This window comes from Penicillium angulare, assembly GCF_028827245.1.
Source record: "Penicillium angulare strain IBT 27051 chromosome Unknown utg000011l_segment0_segment0, whole genome shotgun sequence".
NCBI lineage: Eukaryota > Fungi > Ascomycota > Eurotiomycetes > Eurotiales > Aspergillaceae > Penicillium > Penicillium angulare.
In genome coordinates this window covers 980,704-998,698 of record NW_026623170.1, presented here as the reverse complement: position 1 = coordinate 998,698, position 17,995 = coordinate 980,704, and the positions used below count along the sequence as shown (strand labels likewise).

Sequence of the window (17,995 nt, the reverse complement as noted above, 5' to 3'; positions counted from 1 at the left end):
CCCGACTAATATGACAATGATGATTTCACAGTGCGCCTACAGAGCCGGGTAACATCATTGCACGTTAGCCAAGACAATGAGGTAGTCAAGAAATGGAAAGAAACAGCTGTCGCTAAATGGATAGATATGGTGGTGAGCAGGGTCAAGAGTATAATCTGTAAGTAAGCAAGTATCGACAAACCCACCAACTTGCCAATAGGAAGCCGCGGTTATTATTCATGGATGGGCCATATAACCATTAATTTCTTTGAAATCTGCGATAAAAACCATATATTACCTATAATAAAGGAGTGACAGAGATTTGGACACGATCGGAACGGAAACCAAGAAATATCATGGTTTGATCGGATACAGCTTGCGATGGAAGGATTCTATGCTAATCATAAGAAAGTTTCTTTTACACCGTAGCTTTAGTATCAAAAAAAGCTTTGAAAGCTTTTGAAAGCCAACCACAAGAAAATAGCTATAGCAAAATATTTCAATGTGCTGCATGGAGTTCATGCGCCTGCCGGTCGCCACTCGTGGTGATGAGGGCCTTTTGCAACGGGTCCTGGATCCTCGCCAGACACTCCAGGCTTATTGTAGCCATGAGATCCAAAAAAGTCCATTTGACCTTCCATAAATTTAGTGGGTAGCTTCTTTCCACCCACATACTTCAGATATTCCAAGTTTGCAGAAATTGCAGGCATGTATTGATCGTGTAAGCACCCCTGGACAACTGTCGCCTTCAATGGCCTGTATGTCCGGCTCAACTCATGAGCAACTGCTTCAGCATGTTTCAGATTTTCCCAGGTCTTTTCACTTGAAAGGACTGACTCTAGGATGTCGGCTATGCCGTCAGACCGAATAATACAACCGCCTCGCCAAATTCTCAGACATTGAGCTAGGTCAATATTCCACTTTTCGTCATCTGAGGCACGCTTGATCATCTCCAGACCTTGGCAGAATGAGGTAAGAAAAGTGCAATAAAGAGCATCGTGTAGGTCGTCAACGAGCACTTCCTTTCCCTTTTCGCTGATATCTTGTACTACGCTGGGTTCCTTCAGTTGCAGCATTTCAGCTGTTACTAGTCTTTCTGCTCGGTTGCCACTAGCGACGCGGAGGTAATGGGCTGCAGCAAGTGTCGGTGTTGCGATATGGCGTGATGCTGACTCCTCGATGGCCCAATGGGGAGTACCTTCAGTATCATCGTCATCCTGGACAACTTTATCGAGAACCTCATCAAGCACATACTGATCGATACCGCCGACCGACCTCTTCGTGCGAAGCATGTCAACTGCTATCTCAAGCAGGTAGTTACCCCGGAGTTCGCCATGGGTATTCCACCGGTCGAATGTATCGGCGATCGCTTCATAGTCATATCCCAGGCCATCATGCAGAAAAGCCCATGCTTCCGCGAGGGCCGAAAGCATTCCTCCCTCGATGCCATTATGCACCATCTTTACATAGTGCCCGGAGGCATTTGGCCCGATCCGAGCCACACATGGCTTTCCATGAAGATCTTTAGCTGCATACAGCTCGAGCAGTGGCATTACCATCTCCAAAGCTTTTTTGTCACCACCAGGTGACAGACTTGGACCACGGCGAGCGGCCTGATAGCCCCCCGACACACCCATACCGATCCAGTGGACGCCAAGCTTTGCGCACTCATATTGTCTTCTCTGAGTACGTCGGTAGTGTTCGTTGCCACCATCTAGAATTATGTCGCCTTTGCTGAGATTTTCTTTGATCATGCTCAAAATAGACTCTGCTGGATCGCCATGAGTGATAGAGAAGAGAAAAAGTTTGTTCTTCCCCTTTCCCTCTAAGCTTTGGACAAAGTTGTTGATATCGTGATACCCGGCAATCCTGCCTGTGACTTTATGGTTTCGCGACCATTCCACGATTGAGTCGACGTTGTTTTTATTGACATCCCAGATGGAAACGTGAAGGCCTAGCTCTGAGAATGCGATCGCCATTTGGGTTCCCATGCTACCAGCACCGACGATTCCAATTTGCGGCCATTGTTCGACAATGCGGTCCTTACAAAGTGTAGACATTGTAGAACTGATATTGTGTCTTTGGCGAGCTTGACGAATGAATAAAACAAACTGCTCAGTGATAGTTGTAATCTATAGTTAAACGAGAAGGCGATAAAATATTATGAACTCAGACCATTCTGGTTACAGCAGAAAGCCGAGTATCTACTCCTTTAATAGGTCCTTAGATATCTAAATAATCCCTACACCATTACTGAACTTGAAATACCTGAAAAGTCTGTCCAACGGCTAATCTAGAAGAGGATTAGTATGTGACGTGAATCATGACAAGCCATGACGTTATAGTAGCCAATCTACCCGTGAATCTCATAAGAACAGGATTGTCACTCAATTAATAGTCCATATCAAAGCAAAGTACTGTACAATGTACAACCTTGGAAGTTATGAGACCCATATCACATTGATGTCATTACAATACATAGTGCCATTTCCGTCGCGTTAATCCCCCCCCCCTTGTTCTGTGATGTTCGAAGAGTCGCTGGCCGCTTCAAGGAATTTGAATGATCATGAAAAGGTGATAATATTGTTGACGGATTTGTATGAATGATGGAGAGATATGTTGCGCATCCTTCAAATGTTTATAACACATCTACAATACTAGGTCAGATTCTCGTATGAGCTTGATCTTAGTCATAAGACACTCCCTGGTGCAAGATCTTGGCGTTTATCCTCTGTTTTAGTATTCTCTTTTCTGTTGACTATGCATCAAATGACAAAAGTCCCTGTCGAGCCTAATCTGAATGGTGTTTCCTGGGCATGAGATTAAGATTAGCTACGATGTAGTACTAAGCTCCAACCGCATACATACGTGGCAACAGACTCAGATAGTCTCTCACGAGTTTCATATTCACATCTAAAGGGAGCCCACAGCAAGCACATAGCCACCATCAACCACAACAGACTGGCCATTCAGATACTGATTTGTGGATGCAAAAAGAACAGCGCTGGCCATATCTTCATCCTTCCCCGGCCTCGCAGCCGGAACCTTCTGCGCATACTTTTCTTTGGAAATATGGCTCTTTTGTATCTCATTACTCTTGTTGGTTGTCATCTCGCTAGGGAACACACCGGGCGCAATGTGATTGACACGAATACGCTGATTCGACGTCATGACTTCATGTGCCAGCATGTTGGTTAAATGAATTGCTGCTGCCTTTGAAGCATTGTAGGCGAAGTGGTGCTGAGAGACTTTGACGATCCCAGAAATTGAAGTTATATTAATCACAGTGCTAGACCAGCCATGCTCCCTCTCAGTGCCTTTCTGAAGCAGTGGCAGAAAAGCGGTGGTCATAAAGAAAAGCTGTGCGACATTCGTGCGGAAAATACCATCCCACTCGCTAACGTCACCCGAGCTTTCAAAAAGCGACTCGCGTAGCTTCTCAGGGTCCTCATGTTCGGTATTCAATGAACCGGCTGCGATTCCGGCGTTGTTGATTAGAATATCGAGATATGATTCGTTTGAGCTGATTTCCTTGACAAGCTTGTCAATTGAGGCTTTATCCGTGATATCTGCCGATATGGGGATAATTTCGCCAGAAATATTTTTGTTATACAGCTCTGCGACCCTCTCAAGCTTTTCCTCCGTGCGACCGGTGATGTACACCTTGGCACCGTTTACAGCCAAAGCTTGAGTTGCCATTAGCCCAATCCCTGAGCCGCCACCGGTGATGAGGGCCACTTCATAAGTTAGAAAAGAAGGTTTGCCAAATTGGAATAGAAAAATCATACCTTTTTGATTGACATTGAAGAGGTTTTGCAGCTGAAAATTTCGGTTGCTTTCCTCGGCCATGTTGGTCTGGGAGAATTTCCTTGAAGTTGTCAAGTTGCGAAGATGAGATCGGTTGGAGGCAAAGCTGGAATAGAATCTTGATCCAGAATGTCTATTAGCTGTATATGAAAAGACCTCTAGATGGCTTTTTATGGTGACGCTTTCAGTTCTACAGAAGGCAACAAAGCGTGACATGTTGAAACTTGGAACGTTATGATGGACAAACAATGATGCATTAATAAACTAAATGCGGTTGCATTCCCAGAACAGATTTTACACTTGACAAATATGATGATATGATGATATATTTTTACTGTCATGTCGCATGCGTGCATTTTGGAAGATCGCAACTTTATGACCCACTATAATCAGGATGACGTCGGTTTCCCCCTATAGAAATGGCTTTGAGTGGCTTTCAATTGTGACTCCGCCTTTTACTATGTCATTTGATTGGTTTATGTCTAACCTCATTTCGAGCTTTTGCCAGTCCAAAACCGGAAGTCAATGACACAATCCAACTACCCTACAATCTCTCCCAAGGTATTCTAGGGCCTTTGCCTTGATTTGAACCCGGGTTCTGAAGTTGGAAAGGAAGCTCATTCCATAGTATTGATTTTATGGTCCATCATTTATTTACACTTGTTAATCATTACATTAATAGACGACGGGCTCATCGTGCAGTTCAAGCCAAGCACCAAATCAGCAACTGGTATTTAATACCAATCCAGATGGGAGCATGTTCATCATTTCAATTTTCCAGAAAAGAAAATCTAATCACTCCAAGGTACATTACACGAACTAATTTGATGACTCGTTACACACATGATCATCTCGTAAGAACTGGAACAGCTTGAGGCCTACTCTTCTTAAGACATGTGCTTTCAGATACGCTTCAAGTGTTGTTTTCCAGCGCGATCTTGGAAAGGTAGCTTGTAAACTCAAGACTTCACATGAAGCCTTTAAGATCTACCATTTCCAATATACCTTTCGTCAAATAATAAAGTTTTTATAAAATAGTCTATAATAACTAATATTATATTAATATAAGTTTTCTTAAAGATTATAGGGAATAAACCTATAATAAAGTCTATAGTTAGTTTAATAAAGGGTTACTAGGGAATTAGTATAGCTTTAAGATAGCTATATAGATAGTTAGTATTTTAATCCTTTAATATACTATATATTATTAGATATACTCTTTAATATCTACAACTATATTTATCAAATAGAACTTCCTTTTTAAGAGTTCGAATATATAGTTTTAACTAAAATACCCAGGCGATGTAATTTCGATCCTTTCTCTTCTATATAGTAAATAATTCGACGTGTGCCTAACCGATCCTTAAGCGCTTCTTGTCTTTATGACTAATCCGAAACCATGTATATTCGTATCACCCAAGCCTGTAGCTTTCAAACGCGGGGTTGTAGGGTTACAAGATCATCCGGTTGGTGGATGGGCATCCTTGAAGGCCTTTCGGCCCTCCTTGAGAGTGCCTAGAGTGGTTGGTGCATACCAAAACTTGAATACTAGCAGACAGAAAATGATGTTTTCAAGTTGTGCTAGCTAGTAGGTAGTAGAAGAACGCCCTCTGGTGCTCTATAGGAATACTAGTATAAGCAATGGTATATCTGAGGTACGTGCTCTAGACTTGGAAATCTGAAAATTTATCTTCGACGTCCGGATTATTTTTACATATTTTATCTTCAACGGTACTTCATTCTTTTGAATTTCTGATACTAGAAACCAGATTCAGTGGCCGACCATCAAAGCACCCGAAATCGTCCATAAGATTTTCAACGGAGCTGATGTTCTATTTAGATCGTCATATTCGCAAGAGTGTAGACCCAACGTCGGCACAGTAGCCGTTTACTGACGTGGGTCGGCTTTGGGTGGGCTGCTAAAGTGGGACACGACACGAGCCAAGATCATCTGGCGCCTTCGATCTATGATTTATAACTCATTTGCTGTGAAAAAGCGATACAGGTGGTGCGTACTGTATCTATCCAAATTATTCTATGTGAAATTAGGCGCATCGTATATGGCATCCGGATCTAGAACGTTGTCAGTATTATGCAAATTTTAAGCCTCAAGAACGGCGAGACTACCTTGTTGGTTATCAATAATGTATTTCCTTGTTGCAACGATGTCGTGCTCGAACTCGGCGACTAGTTCATGCTGATGGATACGAACACTTTCATTGCTTTTCGACGCACCACGAATAGCCGCTTGAGCTATGTGGTAGCGCGATGTGCGGTTCACGAGCATCATATCAAAGGGAGTGGTCGTACTGCCTTCCTCCATGTAACCAGCAATCGAGAGTCGCTCGAGTCTTGGTCGACCGAATAGCAGGCCCTTCAGTTCAGTCGGGTAACCATGATAATTAATGTGGATGGGCCTATCTTCGGTGAACAGACTGTCAAATGCCTCGGTTTCCATTGCATGGGGGTGTTGGTCTTGGTTATCGAGGACCATGAGATCGGTCACGTTAACGACGCGAACGCGCAGGGACGGCACACGCTGCTTTAAAATTTCTGCGGCTTTAATGACCTCAAACGTGAGCTCAACGCCAATGCCCACTAGTACTACGTCGGGATCTAGTCCGTCGTCTGTACTATAATATTTCCAAACGGACGCTCCGGCACGGCAGTGATTCTCTGCTTCTTCTGGCGTGAGATAGACAGGGGTTGGCTGCTTGGAACCAACCATGAGGTTGACATAGTCCTTCGATTTCAAGCAGTGATGAATCGTTGTGAGGAAAGTGTTCGCATCTGGTGGCAAGTAAACGCGTGCGGCGGCATGTTTGAGGTTAAGGACAGCTCCGATGAATGAGGGGTTCTGGTGGGAGAAACCGTTGTGCTCTTGACGCGTCCAGGTGCTGGTTTCGATATAGTTGATACTGCTAACGGGGCTATGCCATTGGGTCTCTTTGGCCTGATTATTCTTTGGTCAACAGGTAAAAATATAGCATGGGAAAGAAGAAGCTGAACGAACCATCTTTATGAACTTAGCGTATTGTACCATCATCGTGTGGATGATACCGAGGAAGCTCTCATATGACGGGAAGATACCCACACGGCCGGTCAGGGTGTATCCCTGCATAAAACCCTGGCACAGATGCTCGCTGAGCACCTCGATAACCCGACCCCCACGCGCATTGGCGAATTCATCCCACTGGAAGTTGCGATTGGTGCTGTCAAACACAGCATCAAGCTTGTTACTCTCAAGCTCGTCGGGAGAGAACAGTCGAACGCCATGGGGATTCTGAACGAGAGTCTCATTGATGAGGTTTCCAATTGCTTTCATGGCGCTTTCTTCTGTCCCTTTCTTCGCGCAGAAAGCTTTCCAGTCCGGAAGCTTTGGTGGAGTATATCCGTTATACGCTTCAATGCGCTGACCCAGCTTCTTTGACGGATTACTAGGGATAATAGATTTGATGTCGTCGACTATATCGCCAGTTTCTGTGAAAAGTTCTTGCGGCTTATAGCCGGAGAGCCAATTCTGTAGCATAACTAGTTGCTCTTTGTCGGTCTTGACTTTGGGAAGAGGTACCTGATGTGAATGGAAAGAGCCTTCGATAAAATGACCATTAAGTTGCTTCGGCCCTGACCATCCCTAGTAGATAGGATCAGCCGACATGCTCTTCAAATATGGGACAAACAAGCTTACCTTTGGAGTGCGCAAAACTAGCATGGGCCATCTGGGCTTAAGAATTGGCTTTCCAGAACGTGCAGCATGCTGGATCTTGTGAATCTCGTCCACAGCCCAAGCCATAGAGCATTGAAGATCTGTGTCAATATCGTTGATGTCTTCCACAATGCGTACCTGGTACCCGTATCCAGTAAACAGAGCTGTAAGTTCTTTGTTGTCCATACAGCCAAATATCGTGCGCTCGCTGATTTTGAATCCATTAACATGAAGAATAGGCAGAACAGCCCCAGACTCTTTGGGGTCCAGGTACTTAATTGCATGCCAAGAGCTACTTCAGTCAGAAAATGCGGGTGTCATTACATGGAAGATTTAACTTACGTAGCGGTGGGGCCAGATTCAGCTTCACCATCTCCGATGATACAAGGGACAATCAGATGGGGATTGTCCATGGCAGCACCAAAGGATACAGCTAGAGCATATCCTAGCTCTCCGCCTTCATGAATGGCACCAGGTGTCTGGGCATTGATATGGCTACGAGTGGTTAGTAATTTCGATATCAATGCCTCAGAGACGCTAACCTTGGGAGCCCAGCTGTCGTACTGAATGAGGAAACAAGGTTGTGGAGGCCTTGAGAATTCCGAGAATACTGCGGATAGAACTTTTCCAATGAACCCTCAAGCCACAGAGAGGCCAAAATTGCCGGTGCCCCATGCCCTGGTCCAACCACATAGAGCATATCAAATCCTTTTGTCCTGATAAGGTAGTTTAGATGAGAATATACCAAAATCAAGCCAGGGCATGTTCCCCAGTGTCCTGCGGAGACTATAAGTAAATAGTGACGGGCCAAGAAAAAAGCAGGTGAACCCACCAAGTAAACGAGGCTTGATATCATCGTATGTGAGTTCTCTCTTCAGAAGAGTATTATCGCGTAAAAATACCATCGCTAAAGGCAAGTTAGTTGTGTTGAATGAATTATGTTGACTATACTTCATTTACCCGCAGCGATGTACGAAGCCGCTCTCCGAAATTTCAGTAAGGCATCACATGTATGTTGATCAAGAGTCTCAGCGGGAAGTTGAACTCCCAATTTTTCCAAAGATTCCGGCAGATGGGAGGGGAACGGCGCTGGATTTGGATGGTCGATAACTTCTCCAGGCATAGTTGCGGGGTGGGGGCTTGTCGCAAATGATCGGCGCGGGACGGGTGCTGCGAACCATGGAATTACGAAGTATAGAGCTAGAACGAACTGTTGACAAAGGGATTTGTCGATAGAGGGAATTAGAGAATGTGAAAACAAGAGGCGCATATATCAGACAATTAACGCATTGATGGATCATGCCATAACCGGTTGAAATGGGTATATTATCCTATTGTTCCCGACGACGTCACAGCAGCCACTCTGACATCACCATCGCAAACATCCGCTCAACCTCAATTCTAACGTCATTTTTGCGCAAGAGAGCGAGCGACCTTGCTTGCTTTCGAAATTGCTGATTGGTTCCTGATCTGCACCAGCCTTGTATCACAACACGCATCCATAACGAGGGAGAGATCCGGTAGAATACTGGGATGAGCGGAGAGGGAGTCTTCAATGACGTTCTGAATCACGGTCTCTCTTTTCGTGACCTCCTTATCTTGTATCATCTCAGGAGATGCATATACACTATCGTGGACAAATTCACATCAACATTCTTGCTCGCTTAGCTTTTTCTATGAGGCATTTTCATCGAAAACTAGTGACATTACATCGTGTTCTTAGAATTCGTTGTGACTAAATCTAATTGAAAATAGCGAACAGGTTGATCAGCCGAGAAGCGGAGGGATCAAATTTCCGTTTTTCCTTTTACCCCGTTAGTAGACTCTACTCGGGCTGGTTTGATTTCAGTTTCATCTCGCACGGAATCCCTTCTGGAATTATTTTACATATATTGGCGTCACGGTCTCACCACAAGTTGAATGCATAAGTATATTAGCATACAGAGCTAGAGCCTTGCAAATCACCTTGCTGAACAAGTCTCCCATTTGGCCAATCAATATCACTCATTTACTGAACATTGAAATGGGCCTCTCATTTGGGCTTTTGAAAGCCCTGGTGCTCCTCATGATCATCTCAGTGAATGTGTCTGGTCAGACCCCCAATTTTCAGACGCTGTTTGATACATCCTCTTCCTTAGGCGGATGTTTCAGTCAGGTGCCACTGCCTGAATACTTACCTTGAGGAGGTTCGTTTATTTATGGATGCGGCAAGCATAGGCTATATGAACTGGCAAAAGGACCCCAATTATCAATTGATGCTTATTTCTTGGCTTGGTATCAACTTTATAGGTAGGCCCCAAGCAATCGGGCCGAAGGCAGCAATAGACGACGATTCTAAGGATATTTCGAAGATAAGATAAAGAGTATGTACTCCCTAGCAATACGACGCCCCTGAATACATAAACTAGTATTCATAATCTTTCTTCTAGAGCGATTCTCTGGCGTGCAATCTTTCCTGCCTGGTGTCTCTCTGACAATGCAAGATGGGGGTAACTACCGTCCACGGCGCTTTTGTAGTCCGAAGTTCACGCAACCTTTCGACTAGAGTTCAGCTGGATTTGATAACCTCGGCGAGCCAATTCCCAAAGACACTACAGATGCAGCGGGGCAGACTGAATATTGGACCATCCAAGACGCGTACCCAGGGTTATATGAAGGCAGTCAAGGCATCCAACGGCCTCTGTGAGCAACAAACCTAGATAGCTATCTGTTTTTCAATAGTCCAAAGAGTCAAATAGTTAACCCAAATAGGCAGCCTTAGACGAGCATATGCGCACCCCCAGTGTACTTGCACTCACTACCGCAGGTTCCAAGAAAACAAGTAATACCCTCCTTGCAAACGTGGCAGCTAGCAGAGCCTTTAGGAGAAACGTCGTTCTTTGTCCGACAAGCTTCAATCCATCCCAGTATTGAGGTAAGCTTCATACCCTCGCGAAATTGACAAACTCGCCTCATCCTACTCATACCTCTAGCGGTGGGCTTGACGAGTGGATCCCACGAAGCGGCACATTGTTCCACGAATTGTTCCATCTCACAGACTCTGAAGGTGCAACTCCTGACTTTGCAAGTAAGGATTCTTGCCAAACCCGTGAGCTGCATAAGTTTCTAACGCAACTGATTTAGTGACCATCAGGGACGGAATTAGATATTCCGTTTTCGGTAATGATAACCAGAAATTATCCATTGTCAAGAATCCCGAATCCTATCTTTGGTTCGCTGTGGCATGCTAGTACTATCAGAACCCCCTATCTGGAACCGTTCCTATCGCATTTCGGGCTCCAGATGGCCAAGCATGGGATCAAATCGTTATTTCTTAAATGACTAACATTATTTTTCATTCAACGGTTGTGAGACGTATATCTGTCTCAGTTGCATATATGTATTGTCTGTCTTCCTAAATGTGTTTTGGGACTCGTGGGGGCCAAGTTAGGGTGGCTAACATAGATAATTAGTATGTATTAGTATGGTGACATAAATGGGCTGGCTCTAGGGCAAGAAATGGTTTGTGACATACCATGAAAACGAAAAAAAGAATTAACCGATTTTCATTCATTTAATGCTCAAGTATTGGCATTTATAGCCGATCGTATCCTTGAATCGGCATGTTGACCAGACACACACCTCCATAACACTCGGCGCTCTCTGAATAGAAGCAATATTCCCTGGGGAATTCTCAAGCTATTGCCGAGAGGAGTAGATGGGACCGACCATTCCACACTAGAGCTTTATCTTGGAAACCACCGTAATCGACGCTACGGAGGGACCGAGTCTCGCAACTTGGAATTGTCCGGTATCTTAATTTTCGTGGAGAAATAACATTATCAGCGTCCCTCGCGGACAAAGGGAGGACACACGCTCTGGAGGGACTTTCAATAAATCAGAAGCGAGCGCAGACCACAGTGTGCACTAATGTGGCCTTCCGCTCTAGACTCGCACAAGCCGCCCTTAAATGCATTTCGTTGATTCTAATCTTGGTATAGATCAGAAAGACAAGTTTTTACCATATCAGCCATTCGTAGCAGGGGTAGATAATATTTTAATACCTACTGAGGAGGCATATTCCTATCAAGGTTTCCCTCAACGGTTATGTAATCGACTTCACGTCATGGAAAGCTACTATGTCCGGCACCCCTCGATGGTCTCCGGTCAACGCCCCCTCGATGCCATTTATATCATGGCTACGGTGTATGGGGAAGTGATGAAATTATTATCACTACCGCAATCTTTTTTGTTTCCCCAAATTCTGGCGTCTCACTACCTTCAGAGCTCCTGAGACCGTGTTGATACTTCAAAGGGCAAGTTTGATGCTGCTTCGATCTTATGCTATATGAGGCAAGCGAGCAGTGTGATTTTGAAATAGTCGCACAGTTCCTGCGCTCCATTCGTGGAGCGCAACACCTTCATCCGAGACTGTCGAACTACCCAGCCAACTGCCATTTGCAGGAGGCCATTCGGCATCATGGCGCAACGTTACAAATTCTCGGATACCACGATCACCGGCTGACATCTATAGACAAACGTGGGCCTTTTGGGGATGATTGAGACATACCAAAATGGCTGACTGAACTCCCGTCGATGGTGGAATTGGGCCAGATGGAAGCGTTGGCGCTGAGTGCAAGTTCCGATATTACGGTAAGTTAGAAGCCCCTTAACTGAAATACAGTCAAGGAGAGAAGCGCATGTGTCTTCAGTCTGGGGTCGAGCCATACGGCTTCAGTTGCTACAGGCTCGGTTCAATGGTGCCGAGCGGATTCACCGCGACATCCGATGAGAAATACCTACGTGCTATTATGACGTTGAGCGAATATTAGCATTTTCTGGCTGGATCCGCACTGGGATGACTTCGTTGCTGGTCTTATTGCTCTCCTAGGCAGAGCCTTCCAGTGGTGAGATGACACGGAAGAGTCTTAAGCTCACCGAGGCAAAAGAGTTTGTGACATTTGGATTTGCGATCTGAGCGTCTGGTCCTCGTGGATTGCCATCTTGGAAAGCCGACCTTCTATATGTAGTTATACTACACCTATCACACTTTAAAGTTTAATGGGATGGAGTATCTCTAAACTTTATAATACAATTAGTACTAAGCTGTTAGACACCGCTGGGAATCTCAAGCTATCTACATAAGTTAAGAGCAGATGAGCCCAATACTCCTAATTCCAACTTAAAGGTTACAACATGTATTCAGGTCTTAATTTATCACATAGACAATATAAGACTGAATGTTAACAAGACGGTTCTGTCGTATAACTGAACTCCCAGGCCTCCCATACTTGTACCAGCGGCTTTCTCAGTTGTATGGGTGGAAGTGGAATAAGATTAGTGATACTGGTTGATCTGGGTTCCGAGTATAAGGAAAAGCCTCCATAAGAGAGCCTATACCACCGAAATTAACATAATCTTCCCACCGGCCTAGCTCTTCCAAATAGTCATTTCTACCCACTACTTTCTAGTTCCTAGGGAAATTTTATTGAACGATGACGAAAAAGACATTTTATCTTGCTGCGAGAAGTTACTTGTTTTGAATCTATATTAGATCTACCTATGAGATACAGAAATAATATTCGCTTCGGCTGTTATACTCGACGACTCGGACGAACAATCAATACACCAATTTGTAGCTGGAAAAGCCCAAGTTTTGAAGAGGCAATTCAATTAAGGTTAATAGCAGTGAGGAGTGACAAGCCACGAGATCAGCTCGTACATATGAGCGACAGAGCAAATCCACACGTCAGTTGCCAAGCTTTCGCACGATTTAGGGCCGGTCAATATCATGATGATTCTATTTGGGTTTTTGGAGTTACATCCAAAGTTACGGGTAAAAACGCGAATGCTTATGGCGTTGATTCCACCGATCCTTAAACTATAGATGTAAATCGGAGCGTAAAATATTGTTGCACCTAGAATATTCCAAGAAATCAGCTTGGCGGTCCACTGATCTACGTTTCTAGTTCTGTGTTCCAAAACTGAGGTCGGAGCCAATTTGAATGTCTGGGGTTAACCCCCGATTTTGGATTACTAGTCTTCAATACGCAGTCGCTCTTTTGCTAACATATAGGGAAATTGTCTCTTTATCTGACCTATTACAAAATGGCTTATACCCTAATGAAATTATCGCTTTAGCAAGACCTGAATTATTAATCTTGTTACTAACAAGCCCCCACTGAGCTAATGCGAAGCTAATTTAAAAACAATGTGACAATCACACTACTCTTTTCAGGGTCTTTGCAGCAGACGCGAAGAATATGACTGACTCAGAAGCGTCAGTACACGGATGCTCAATCTCTTGAGAGTAGTTCGCGGTGGATGAGCTTTTCGGTGTTAATCTCAATCAAGTTCTTTTCGAACCCTTGTTGCGCCTCCACCGAAACTCTAGTTTAACTTTGAAACGTGCTTGTCTAAAGCTGGGCTAAGGTGGTATCCGAAATATGCATTGGTATGCGCGATGATAGGTCCCACGGTATTTTGGTAGTTCAGCTTAGACTCATCAACTAGTATCCTCCGGGGTGGATATTTCTTCCGTCGCTGTTGCCTTGAGCTAGCCTAGTTAACGTTCTCGGGGTCCGAGATTGCACCTGCTAGTTAAGTCTAAAGTTTGTTGATAACACGCTCTTGAGATTGTGGATTTTAACAATGAAGCACAAGCTATAAATACAGACGTAGGAGATGCCTCAATATCTTCAAGTTGGACATATTTAGTTCAAAGGGTATTAAACAACACCACTTTCATTAAGAAAGACCAAAATTGACCACAGAGCCATTTGTTTCAGTACCTGACTCTATAGTCTTCCGTCATAATCAGGTGACCCTTCCACTGAATAATCCTGCAAGCCAACGTTGGAAATGTTGCTCTCAACCATTTTAACCTTTCTCATCACCTCTGCTACCTTAACCATCGCAATGCTTCTCAAGCCACACAACGCAATTCACCACGAAGACATGGAGCGTTATGAAAACTTTATGTCCCAAGTCAAAGATCACCATTACTTGGATATGTACTTCAAAGACGACAAAATCCACGTCGATATTTTCGAATACCCCGCCGATACGATCGTAGCATCGGGCCTTTTCGAGCCTAGCTCTGATTCCCATGCATACTTCGAGCAACAAGAGAACTTCGCCCGCGAGATGGGAATATATGACTCCGCAAAGCCTGATGTTGATGAACCTCAGGCTAGTCAGGAGGGGGCTAGCACGACTGGGGACGCACACGGACTTGAAAGAAGGGCTGGCTGCTCGAGCTCTCTGAATGTCGAATTTGATCCTCTTTCCGAGCGAGCTTCGCGATGTCGCCAATTCTGCGGTATTGGTGCGAACTGCGTCAGAAACTGTCCGCGTTGCTATTATGTTGGAGGTGCGTGCCGCTGGCAGAAATGGTGCATTTAGCTGAGACTTTTTGCCGTGAATGTGAGTGTCAGTGAGAAGTGAGTCGTGCGATTCGGACAATCCACATCTCGTACTAGTAGTATCATTGGGATAAATCCCCATTTGTGCCAAGTTTGGTAGCTTTAGTCTTATTCCGATATCAAGATGTACCTTTGAGATGTGAACCTTCTTTCCAAGTTCTTGTTAAATGAACTTACTAGTGTGATATGAAGTATTCGGCAAAAAGGCATTTCTCAACTTGCCTTTCTATCTAGAGCTTACAGTACATGGCAGGTAGTGGTATAGTACTAGGCGGCAAAAGTTACATATCGATGACCATGGGGTGAAAGCAATTTCGTGATTTCCTGACTATGTTCCTTCTAATCCCAAGACTTACTACTGGGACTTGGAGAAGGAAACAGAACCAACTGCTTGGGCTAGGTGTTAAGCCCCACTTTATGGCGGTGCCCCGCTTAGACTGATACAGCAGGCGGTACAACACAGCAGAAAGAGAGGAGATCGAAAAGGCATACAATTTAAAAGATGAATGTACCTGTTCGAATCCGGGTCGATAAACTTTTACTTTTTATTTCTTTCCGAATATCTCAAGTTATCACCCCTCGTCCTACTGTTTACTCCGAGCAAACACAGAGAGCTATTTTGACACAATATACTTGTATTTCATTCCAAATGGTGTGCTCTTACCCGTTACTAGCCCAATTTACTACAAGACCATGTAGGTGCGGCTTGGGTTTAATATCTTCACTCCTCGTCGAAAACCTTTCCAGGGTTCATAATCCAGCTGTAGGGGAAAACCAGTAAGCTAACATTTGAAGAAGATAAAGGATTCCGGGTGGAAATGAATACGTACTAGGGGTCCACGCTGCGCTTCAAACTTCGCATCAAGTGTAAAGTTGACTCTCCAAGCTCCTCTTTCAAGTATTCCTGTAGCAGAGTGAGTATATATATTCATTAATGATTCATGACAGAGTACTGACCTTCTTTCCCAGTCCAATACCGTGTTCTCCCTAAGAGCATGTTAGAAACAGGTTAAATTACTTCACTTTAAAGGGGAGTACCAACAGAAATAGTGCCTTCCATCTCCAAAGCTCGGTGCATCATTCGAGATACACACGCTTTGACAGCGTTGTATTGCTCGGGATCCCTAGGATCATACATAACGGATTGGTGGAAATTGCCATCTCCTACATGGCCAAGGACTGTAGAGAACAGTCCTAGCTCCCCAGACTCATTCTTTGACAGTTCTATTCAAGAATCGAGTCAGTGCCTTCTCAACGACGCAGCGTGCTCCACATTTCACTTACCAACGATCTCCGCTAATCTAGAAAGTGGAACAGCGACATCAGTCGACCAGATACGTGTGTTCTCCGGCCCTGTCGCAATGATGGCCCAAATAGCTTCTTTTCTTGCCGCCCACAGATTATCTCGGTCGGCCTGGGACGAAGCAAACTCTAGCTTCTCGCCTTTATATACCGGGAGAATATTCTGAGTTCGCTGAATACTTTCCTGTATCTCCACATTTGTCCCGGTAAACCTGCATGAAGCTGTCAATATCAACCTCTTCGCAAAATACAAGCCATTGAGAGCACGTTACTTGAAAAACAGAGTTGGTAACTCAGTCCAAAGGCGACCACCCGCACCACCATTCTTATTGATAATCTGCATTTGAACCTCATCCATAAACTCAAGCGCAGCCAACGGAACACCCTCACGCATCAACTTCGAAGCAGCCGCTGTAGCATCTTTAACAGTTGGAAATGTTGCAGTTCCAACACTCGTCTCAGCAGGGATAACAGCAAGTTTCACCGTAGCCTCAGTGATAATCCCCAACGTTCCTTCTGAGCCAGTAAAAAGAGCATTCAGATTATAGCCAGCGGATGATTTGCGCGGGCGCCGTTTAGTCTTGACCACCGTTCCATCCGGTAGAACAACAGTCAGATTAACGACCCAATCTTTCATCGTTCCATATCGTACAGCATTCGTACCACTGCAATTCGTGGCGATCATTCCACCGACAAAGGCCGTAGGACTAGGATCCATCGGGAGCCAGAGACCCGTTGACTTGATTTCGTCATTTATATCCGTCCATCGGACTCCAGCTTGCACTGTGATATTCATATCTTCTTCGTAGAATGCAATGACCTTGTTCATTTGTGAGACATCGATGCATATGCCTGAGAATGGGGCGGAGAAGTTTCCTTCTACGCTTGAGCCGGCACCGAATGGGATCATGGGGACTCGGTGGCGGGTGCAGATTTTCGCGATTTCAGATACTTCTTCTGTAGTTTGGGGTGTAATCACTGCAACTGGTCGTTCTTTTGAGTTTGAAGTTGACCATTCGGAGTAACTGTGTTCTTCGATGTCATCCTTGTCGAGGCTGACTTTGTCTTCGCCTAGGATTTGTTTGATTTCATCCACTGCCTAAATGATGAAACAAGTGATTTAGTAGAAGTCTCATTGAATCGTGTTTATCAATATTGCACATAAAACATACAAGAAGCATTGTGCGCTTGTCAGCGTACTTTGCGCGCTTGGACGTATCGACGGGCGGCTCAATCGCCGATCGGGCCTCCCATGTTTTAACACCAAGAATAGTCAAGGTCGCCGTGGCCGCAACAATCGCCAATGTTTTCGAGAGACCCTTACTCTCAGATGAGCTGGTGCCGGAAGAATTAGAAGAATTCGCGCGTTTCTGTGACTCAAATCTACTCTGGACACGGCTTCGTGCTAAGAAGTGTCGCGTGGCGCATGGGGAGAATCGGCCACATAGCTGCCTATGGCTCCTTTGGAGTGCCTGCATTCCTGTTTTCCACTTTTGTGTTTACAGGCGAATAAATTGAATCAAATGATGAGATTTTTCAGGGGTGCTGGCACGTATATGTATGCTCTGTTCTTCCGCAGATGCGGTCCAGGTCCATTTCACGCGTTGGGATCGGTTGGAGAAAGCCGGGTTGCTCCACAGTTACCCGAAATACGACTCGGGAGATTTAAGGATATGAAAACTAGATAGACAGGCTATTATTAGCCGAAAGTAATATATTATCCAGTACGCCTAAAGAGGAACTCCAGTAGTCTTCGTTAAAGAAGAGATAGTTTCTTTATCTATTTTAAATAGCTGGA

General features: G+C 44.7%; 6 protein-coding genes across 6 annotated transcripts; 1 reads left to right on the top strand and 5 right to left on the bottom strand.

Moving 5' to 3' along the window:
* Positions 1-497: 497 nt before the first annotated feature.
* Positions 498-2,039, bottom strand: N7478_012527 (uncharacterized protein; the record flags this gene model as incomplete). Its single annotated transcript, XM_056928741.1, has 1 exon — positions 498-2,039. The coding sequence occupies one exon, from the start codon at positions 2,037-2,039 to the stop codon at positions 498-500; it is 1,542 nt and encodes a 513-aa protein (XP_056773299.1).
* Positions 2,040-2,892: 853 nt separating this feature from the next.
* Positions 2,893-3,828, bottom strand: N7478_012526 (SDR family NAD(P)-dependent oxidoreductase; the record flags this gene model as incomplete). The annotated part of the gene is made up of 1 exon (XM_056928740.1): positions 2,893-3,828. The coding sequence occupies one exon, from the start codon at positions 3,826-3,828 to the stop codon at positions 2,893-2,895; it is 936 nt and encodes a 311-aa protein (XP_056773298.1).
* A 1,993-nt stretch (positions 3,829-5,821) lies between these two features.
* Positions 5,822-8,615, bottom strand: N7478_012525 (phosphoketolase family protein; the record flags this gene model as incomplete). Its single annotated transcript, XM_056928739.1, has 8 exons — positions 5,822-5,859; positions 5,914-6,748; positions 6,800-7,420; positions 7,475-7,784; positions 7,835-7,987; positions 8,035-8,278; positions 8,325-8,399; positions 8,453-8,615. 8 exons carry the CDS (start codon positions 8,613-8,615, stop codon positions 5,822-5,824), a joined length of 2,439 nt encoding a protein of 812 aa, XP_056773297.1.
* Positions 8,616-11,810: 3,195 nt separating this feature from the next.
* Positions 11,811-11,999, bottom strand: N7478_012524 (uncharacterized protein; the record flags this gene model as incomplete). Its single annotated transcript, XM_056928738.1, has 1 exon — positions 11,811-11,999. One exon carries the CDS (start codon positions 11,997-11,999, stop codon positions 11,811-11,813), a length of 189 nt encoding a protein of 62 aa, XP_056773296.1.
* Positions 12,000-14,389: 2,390 nt separating this feature from the next.
* N7478_012523 (uncharacterized protein) lies at positions 14,390-14,875 on the top strand (the record flags this gene model as incomplete). Its single annotated transcript, XM_056928737.1, has 1 exon — positions 14,390-14,875. One exon carries the CDS (start codon positions 14,390-14,392, stop codon positions 14,873-14,875), a length of 486 nt encoding a protein of 161 aa, XP_056773295.1.
* A 741-nt stretch (positions 14,876-15,616) lies between these two features.
* Positions 15,617-17,675, bottom strand: N7478_012522 (FAD-binding oxidoreductase; the record flags this gene model as incomplete). The annotated part of the gene is made up of 7 exons (XM_056928736.1): positions 15,617-15,677; positions 15,726-15,799; positions 15,853-15,882; positions 15,938-16,119; positions 16,180-16,409; positions 16,479-17,296; positions 17,370-17,675. The coding sequence occupies 7 exons, from the start codon at positions 17,673-17,675 to the stop codon at positions 15,617-15,619; spliced, it is 1,701 nt and encodes a 566-aa protein (XP_056773294.1).
* Positions 17,676-17,995: the final 320 nt, after the last annotated feature.